General features: G+C 41.1%; 1 protein-coding gene across 1 annotated transcript in view; it reads left to right on the top strand.

Annotated features, from left to right (window-relative positions):
- Positions 1–1,913: 1,913 nt before the first annotated feature.
- The window catches only part of cps1 (carbamoyl-phosphate synthase 1, mitochondrial), a 97,736-nt gene continuing 90,288 nt past the window's right edge, over positions 1,914–9,361 (top strand). Inside the window, 1 exon segment of the mRNA XM_024136188.2 lies at positions 1,914–2,220. Coding sequence (XP_023991956.1) covers positions 2,101–2,220 — 120 coding nt within the window. The 5' untranslated portion in view covers positions 1,914–2,100.

Raw genomic sequence — 9,361 nt, 5'->3', positions numbered from 1 at the left:
AACAACAAAACGAACGTGACGCTATATAGAAAATAGTGCTGAACACAAAACACTACACATAGACAATCACCCACAAAACCCAACAGAAAACAGGCTACCTAAATATGGTTCCCAATCAGGGACAATGATTGACAGCTGCCTCTGATTGAGAACCATATCAGGCCAAACACAGGAAACCAACACAGAAATAGAAAACATAGATTACCCACCCAACTCACGCCCTGACCACACTAAAACAAAGAAAATACAAAAGAACTATGGTCAGAACGTGACACACTGTTAGTAATGCACTGTTGGAGATAGGAACACAAGCATTCCGCTACACTCGCGATAACATCTGCTAAATATGTGTATGTGACCAATAACATTTGATTTGATTGGAGTTTTAATAGCTGGTTGGACTATTTTACCAATCTAAACACATTTAGCTGACAAGGGCTAACTGAGTGACTGTCAGTGACTAACATAACAAGAGAAAAACTCCCTATGCAGAACCAAATGTCAAAATTGCACCTTTTTTTATTCCCAGAGTGAGTTGATTGGGTGGAACCATTTTACCGGCTTCTAACATGGACACACACACACACACACACACACACACACACACACACACACACAGCAAATCACACATCACACACACACACACACACACACACACACACAACCACACACACACACAAAAAACACACACCACACACACACAAAGATACAGGTGAGAGAGAGATTGCTGAACCCAGTAGAGTGCAGGCAGAGGCAGCTCTCTCTAGTGACTGACTGACTTGCCATGCTCAACAAACCCAGTGATGTACCTCCCCTCATCTTGCTTCAGACTAGTGGTCAGTGGTGCTGGTGGCTCTTCATTGCCAGACAGCAGCTGGGGGCTATAGAGAAATTACCAAAGGTTGGTGGAAAAAGTAAAACGCAATTTATGTCAAAGCACCAAAGCAGTGTTAATAATATATGGTTAATTGGACTTATTTTCTTGTTATCTGATCCATTAGACTATAGCCGATGATTCGTCATGGAGACGAACCATCCTGAAACGCAATCACATATAAACATGTACCACACATGTAATAAAGTGCCATGTTTGATGGAACTCACTAAATAAAGAAGAAACCTTTCTGCTCGTAGGTTATACTCAGATGTAGGATCTTAATATTATCACTTTTCTGTTGCTGAGAATTTTCCTGCACAGCAGGAGATTTAAACCTGTAGTGTATTTTAGTTTTAAAAGGGCTTCTAAAGTTTGTAATGACCACTTTGATATTTCAGACTGGATTTTTAAAATGTATTTTATTGAACCTTTATTGAACTAGGCAAGTCAGTTAAGAACAAATTCTTATTTACAATGACGGCCTACCCAGGCTAAATCCTTCTCTAACCCGTACGACGCTGGGCCAATTGTGCGTCACCCTATGATTTGACCTAACAAAACATGTATCAACCCCTACAAAAGTGTCCATTAATTATAATCCACATAATAATGAATATTTCCTGTTGTTTCCTGAGTAATTTTCCGGCTGCTGTTGCAAACTGGCTCAAATTAAGATCAGCATCTGTAACCTAGACCCTATTATATGGAGCAAAAGGTGAAGTTAGTCATGTTACAGTGAACTGAGTTCACATGAAAGTAATTTTTTCCTTGGGGGTTTATGCATACTAGGAATATGTTGGAACGTAGTCGTAAAACAGCATGCTGTATATAATACAAATATTCTGTGACTGTGACATATGCATCATGCAACGCAAGCATGGTTGGTTCAACGCCAACAGCGCTGAATTTTTTACATTGTTTAATCCACCATGTTCACCAATTCGCAGCCAATCAAAATGTTGAGCGGAAAGAAACGCGCAGAAAAAAACAACGTGGCAGCCAATTGCAGCCAACCCACGTTGGTCGTCTGTTTGCATTCGGAGTTATCTGTCTGGAATCCTTTGGATGAGACACGCGGGCTGCTTGAGCCCAAATTCATTCATTTCAGTGGACCGCTCTTTCTCAATAGAAAAACTTGGACAACAACACATTCTGCACGGATTCATTTTTCCCTTGTAGGACAACACCTAACAGAGTCAGAATAAGTGAATTAAAGACCGAATATGACAAAAATATTGACAGCTTGCAACGTCGTCAAATCACTGAGGCAAGGATGGCTCGCAGCAAGAAGAAGCAGCAACCCTGCTTGTTTGAGGAGGTCTGCTAGGCTCTTCAGTGTTAAGGTAATACATTCGCCAGCTAGCTAACTAGCTATATTGCTTTTCTTTAATTCTAAAACGTTTTAATTGAGCAGTAGACAACTTACTTCTCCCAGTTTGCAATAGTTTGCGAAAGTTGTATGTCATTGACCATGCATTATAGCTAGCTAGGGATAAGCTAACAAATTGTCATTCATTGTCAATAATAGCTAAAACAATTAATTGTCGAGGTAACTAACGTTAGCTAGCTAGCTAGCCCACTAATAAAGCATGCTCGAACTTGCTTCAGTCAGCTAAATGCAGTTGACAACAGGTCAACTTTCTCTTGCATTTGGAAAAGAAACACATGTCATGGAAACAGTCGTGTTCTTGTGTTGCAGTGGGGCCAATAACATTAATGGATGAATATGGTGGCCAATCCCCGTGTGGTGTTGCGTCATGTTGATTTACTAGTTTGGGGTGCAGTTTGGCAAATCTGGCTAAACAAAGATATTGCTCAACATTGCAGGATTACGCAATGCAATATATTTCCATCAACTTTATTAGCATAACATTAATTGCCATTTTGTGATTTTTATAAATATGTGTAGGATACGATATTGGGCTTTAACACCACACACACACACCACACACACACATATTCTACACACACACGTTTCACACACACATACACACCACACACGACACACCACACCAGTGTTCACACACACACACAAATACACACACTGGATAATCCTAGGCTAGGCCATGAAAAATAGAACAAGAGAATAGTCTACCTCAGCATTCACTACTGACCAGGAGAATATGGCCCCTCATTGAGTGGGTCAGGGGCTGGTGGTAGATAGCTACCACTAGTTTCCTTTGTTAACGATGAATTAGGCTAAGCCTTCTCTCCATACCGATTTAAGATAGCATGTTATTGTCTGTCTAAACAGAAATGTTCCTTGCATCGTAAAAACACCTCATACAAACAGTAAGGATTACCTACAGTGCATTCGGAAAGTATTCAGGCCCCTTAACTTTTTCTACATTTTGTTACGTTACAGCCGTTTTCTAAAATTGATTAAATTATTTTTTCCCCTCATCAATCTACACACAAGCTATCCCATAAAGACAAAGAAAAAATAGGTTTTTAGAAATGTTAGATAAAAAAAAAAAATCCTTTGAAATTGAGCACAGGTCCATCCTGTTTCCATTGATCATTCTTGAAATGTTTCTACAACTTGATTGGAGTCCACCTGTGGTAAATTCAATTGATTGGCCATGATATGGAAAGGCACACACCTGTCTATATAGGGTCCCACGGTTGACAGTGCATGTCAGAGCAAAAACCAAGCCATGAAGTYAAAGGAATTGACCATAGAGCTCCGAGACAGGATTGTATCGAGGCACAGCTCTGGGGAAGGGTACCAAAAAAATTCTGAGCATTGAAGGTGCCCAAGAACACAGTGGCCTCCGTCATTCTTAAATGGGAAAATGTTTGAAACCACGAAGACTCTTCCTAGAGCTGGCCGCCCCCAGCCAAACTGAGCAATCGGGGAGGTGACCAAGAACCCGATGGTCACTCTGACAGAGCTACAGTGTTCCTCTGTGGAGATGGGAGAACTTTCCAGGACAACCATCTCTTGAGCACTCCACCGATCAGACCTTTATGGAAGCCACTCCTCAGCAAAAGGCACGACAGCCGCTTGGAGTTTGCCAAAAGGCACCTAAATGACTCTGACCATGAGAAACAAGATTCTCTGGTCTGATGAAACCAAGATTTGACTCTTTGGCCTGAATGCCAAGCGTCACATCTGGAGGAAACCTGGCACCATCCCTACGGTGAAGCATGGTGGTGGCAGCATCATGCTGTGGGGATGTTTTTCAGCGGTAGGGAATGGGAGACTAGTATTGATCGAGGGAAAGATGAACGGAGAAAAGTACAGAGAGATCCTTSATGAAAACCTGCTCCAGAGCGCTCAGGACCTCAGACTGGGGCGAGGTTCACCTTCCAACAGGACAATGACCCTAAGCACACAGTCAAGACAACGCAGGAGTGGCTTCGGGGACAAGCCTCTGAATGTTCTTGAGTGACCTAGCCATAGCCCGGACTTAAACCCTATCCAACATCTCTGGTGAGACCTGAAAATAGCTGTACAGCTACACTCCCCATCCAATGTGACAGAGCTTGAGAGGATCTGCAGAGAAGAATGGGAGAAACTCCCCAAATACAGGTGTGCCAAGCTTGTAGCGTCATACCCACGAAGACTCGAGGCTGTAATTGCTGCCAAAGGTGCTTCAACAAAGTACTGAGTAAAGGTTCTGAATAAGGGATGCACAATATATCGGTGAACATATCGGAATCGGCCGATATTAGCTAAAAAKGCCAACATCGGTATCGGCCCGATGTCTAGTTTAACGCCGATGTGCAGAACCGATGTCAAAGCTGACGTGCATACCTATATGACGCCACGTAAAATGTTGCACTACACGTGCAACACAGCGTTCCTAACCTAGCCCACAATGTCTGCTGTGTGGATGAGCAGATAACAAGTCGAGCAGTCATTTGAAAGAGTAAGAACATTTCAGCGAGACAACTCAAAAAGGCGAAATCCATTAACGCCAAGATAATGGAATTCATTGCACGATGTTGGCTTTTGCGACTGGTCGAGCACCGGTACACACTACCAAGTGCGCTATGTTTCAGATGTTGCCCTACCGGAGTTACACAGTAATAGCGTCACTGCTATTAGCTTCACGACATACTATGGAACGCTGTTTGGGTCTTTGCGTGTCAAAAAAGATACATGTCAAATTCGCTTTTAATTTGACATGTCAAATAACACAGTTCTATTATAGAATGTTGTTCTGAATTTGCACGTGCAAGCAAAGAGCCACCACTACTATCAGTAGCACTGTCATAGCTGTACAAAAAAGTCTGCAAACAAGCAAACACCGGCCACGAACGATGTGTTTACAATACCGCGTTGGTAATAAAGCATTATTTGTTCGACCGCAACTGCTGTGGTGGCTAGCTAGCTTTAGTTTGGTACATAGCTAGCACCAATACAACCAGCCTGAAAACAATGACCAGTATTACACTGCTGCTACTCGCTGTTTATTATCTATGCTGTGATAACGTGCGTCTCGGTGAGAGGTGTAGGAGTCAGGCGCAGGAGAGCAGGGATGTCTGAGAAGCGTGTTTAATCATATAGTCCACCAATACAAAAATGGCACAGACGAAAATCCCAAAACTACGCTCACGATACTCAGCAACTCGTGCAAACGCACGGAGGAATAAACACAGTTCCGACACTTTACATACACGTGCGTCAATCGTGAACACAACAAACATAAAAATACAATCGAGCGCAATACACACAAGTCTAATCCCGCACGAACTAAGGCAGGAAACAGGTACCCTATATACACGCAATTGAAACCAGGTGTGAAAAGAATCACAGACAAAACAAACAGAAAAGGAAAAAGGCATTGGTGGCAGCTAGTAAACCGGCGACGCCGAGCRCCGCCCGAACAGGGAGAGSAGTTACCTTCGGTAGAAGTCGTGACATATGCATAGTCACTTTACCTCTACCTACATGTACAAATTACCTTGACTAACTTGTACTCCCGCACATTAACATGTGTACCGGTACCACCTGTATATAGTCTCGTTATTGTTAGTTTTTATATATATTTGTTTTACTTTAGGCTATCTAGTAAATGTTTTCTTAACTCTTTCTTTAACTGCGTTGTTGGTTAAGAGCTTGTAAGTATTTCACGGWAAGTCTACACCTGTTGTATTCGGCACGTGACAAAATATTTGCTTTGAATATGAATATCATTGTAAAGCACAATCTCTCCCCTTTCCAGCAAAATCAATGATGAGACCTTCACGCTGCCCATCTCTGCATGATTGAGAAAGGCAATGGAGCTCCACCGGGTCTTTTTTTAAATGGCGAAGGGGGAAGCGAAGGCTAGTGAGTGATAGTGAAAGTGGAAGATATGTCGTGTTGGGAAACTGCTTTTTTTTACCTGATTTGTCCAATTTATCACTTCTAAAATGTAAATAGAACTCTATGAAGAGTTTTTATATAATGTCTCATTACATACCTATTTGATGGTTTTTGTTGAATTTGAATTGGGGTTTTAGGGCGGCGCTAAAGTTATCTTCAACAAGTAAACTTCGGCTGTCACGGCTTTTGACTCATGATGGCTCGAAGTGATTATGCAAAAATTAACTATTGATTAAATTAAATGATGATTGATGAACTTAGAAGTAATTTACACTTACTATTGATTATTTATTGGTAAATAAATACAGTTAAATATACAAGTTACACAAAGTAGGGAACTTTATTTTCAGAGATATGAAGGAATATAATGTTACTTTATATAATGTTAATGAACAAAGCATGAGAATGATTAGGGTTAATACTATAATTTCCAATAGCACAAGATACAGTTGAAGTCAGAAGTTTATATACACCTTAGGCAAATGCATTTAAACTCAGTTTTTCACAATTCCTGACATTTAATCCTAGTAAAAATGCCCTGTCTTAGGTCAGTTAGGATCACCACTTTATTTTAAGAATGTGAAATGTCAGAATAATAGTAGAGAKAATTATTTATTTCAGCTTTTATTTCTTTCATCACATTCCCAGTGGGTCAGATGTTTACATACACTCAATTAGTTTTTGGTAGCATTGCCTTTACATTGTTTAACTTGGGTCAAGCGTTTCGGGTAGCCTTCCACAAGCTTCCCACAATAAGTTGGGTGATTCCTCCTGACAGAGCTGGTGTAACTGAGTCAGGTTTGTAGGCCGCCTTGTTCGCACACCCTTTTTCAGTTCTGCCCACACATTTTCTATGGGATTGAGGTCAGGGCTTTGTGATGGCCACTCCAATACCTTGACTTTGTTGTCTCTAAGCCATTTTGCCACAACTTTGGAAGTATGCTTGGGGTCATTGTCCATTTGGAAGTCCCTTTTGGGACCAAGGTTTAACTTCCTGACTGATGTTTTGAGATGTTGCTTCAATATATCCACATAATTTTCCTACCTCATGATGTCATCTATTTTGTGAAGTGCACCAGTCCCTTCTGCAGCAAAGCACCCCCACAACATGATGCTTCCACCCCCGTGCTTCAGGGTTGGGATGAGGTACACCTCCAATTGACTCAAATGATGTTAATTAGCCTATCAGAAGCTTCTAAAGCCATGACATAATTTTCTGAAATTTTCCAAGCTGTTTAAAGGCACAGTCAACTTAGTGTATGTAAACTTCTGACCCCCTGGAATTGTGAGAATGTGAGTTATAAGTGAAATAATCTGTATGTAAACAATTGTTCGAAAAATGACTTGTGTCATGCACAAAGCAGATGTCCTAACCGACTTGCCAAAACTATAGTTTGTTAACAAGAAATCACTCCATCATACACACTGAGTGTACATGAACATCTGCTCTTTCCATGAAATATGCAATAACCTTATGTTGGATTACATGGAAATGATATCCATATTTGTGAATCCATTTCCTTGGCACCATCTTAATAAATTATGTTGCATGAACAAAACAAAAAAACTAATTTAATTGTATTATGACAGGAGATGTCTGGGAAGGGAAAGGCCCAACGAGCCCAAGAAACAGCACTGCTACACCCCTGAACAGCTACAGGTTCCTTACGAGGAGGTGAAGGCCTGGGAGCAGCCGGAGGGAGGTGGCTCATGCCTCCTGTCAGTACCTGTTTACAGGGTAGCCAATTGTCCAAAAACATTCCACATAGTTCCACAACTATTGCAGTTGGGTAACATGCCTTTTGGGAATCCAGTTAACTTTCTTCACCTGTGCACAATCAAGAGCAGAAAGAGAGGCATGCAGGAATGTGGCATCTCAAATTTGGGTTTGAGCATGTCATTTGCAAACAAGTTTAATAGATAGCACCCTTTGAGATTTTAGGACATGCGTTATTGAGATTTCACAATTATTGAACACACAGCTCTCGTGAATAGGTTGGCACAGCAAAGGTATTTCAAAACGTTAACACAGCAAACGCGAGAGCAAAAAATAAAATATCTTTGTCAGCAGGTGACGGGTTTGCTTGTTTAAATGCAGATCAGAGGTTGGCGCAGTGGTATTCTTTTTAAGATTCTGCACATCAGTCTTATGCAATTCATTATTGATTGATTCAGTGTTTGTAATTGATGACCACATTGCTATTAGCACACTACTACTCATGACAAATTATTAATTTTTTTTATTTTATTTGACCTTTATTTAACTAGTCAAGTCAGTTAAGAACAAGTTATTATGTTCAATGACGGCCTAGGAACAGTGGGTTAACTGCCTTTTTTAGAGGCAGAACGACAGATTTTTACCTTGTCAGCTCGGGTATTTGATCTTGCAACCTTTCGGTTACTAGTCCATCGCTCCAACCACTAGGCTRCCTGCCACCCCTGAACAAGGCAATAATGGAATATTAGCCATAATAATATTAATACTAATGCTCATTTAAATGAAAGTCATGAATAATGAAGGTTTGTGCACCGTTTTATGGTTAAGCATGTTTTTAATCTGGGAGAGAAGCACCACCCCTGGTGGAAAGACGCTGTACGGCACACAATGAGCGTCAGAGGGGTCAGTTTCTTTCATATTTCCTCTAATACTATTGGTCCATTACCATGTCAATCAACGCTTCAATGGAAACGTAGTTTACACCCCAGATTTTGATGCCAACACAGTCGCTACAGTCCCATTTAGTTTTCATTGCAGCCTTGTTTTGAATGCTGCGGTTACGCGGCTGATGATTGCTAAAAATGCCAACATCGGCATCGGCCGATGTCTAGTTTAACGCTGATGTGCAAAACCGATGACTAAGCTGATGTGCATAGATGACGTATTGACGCCACGAAAAATACATCACTACACAGAACAAAAGCAGAAAAATACTAAGCGCACACTTCCAACAACTTAACAAGTTCAAGTCGAGCAGTCATTTGAAAGAGTAAGAATTTCAGTGAGACAACTCCAACTCAAAGGTCAAATCCATTAACGCCAAGATAATGGAATTCATTGCCCTTGACAATCAACCGTTCTCTGTCGTGGATGATGTTGGCTTTCGCCATATGGTCGAGCACCGGTACACACTACCAAGTAGGCACTATTTTTCAGATGTTGCCCTACC

The sequence above is a fragment of the Salvelinus sp. IW2-2015 genome, unplaced genomic scaffold (assembly GCF_002910315.2).
Source record: "Salvelinus sp. IW2-2015 unplaced genomic scaffold, ASM291031v2 Un_scaffold803, whole genome shotgun sequence".
Lineage (NCBI taxonomy): Eukaryota > Metazoa > Chordata > Actinopteri > Salmoniformes > Salmonidae > Salvelinus > Salvelinus sp. IW2-2015.
This window is presented reverse-complemented; position numbering and strand designations above follow the sequence as displayed.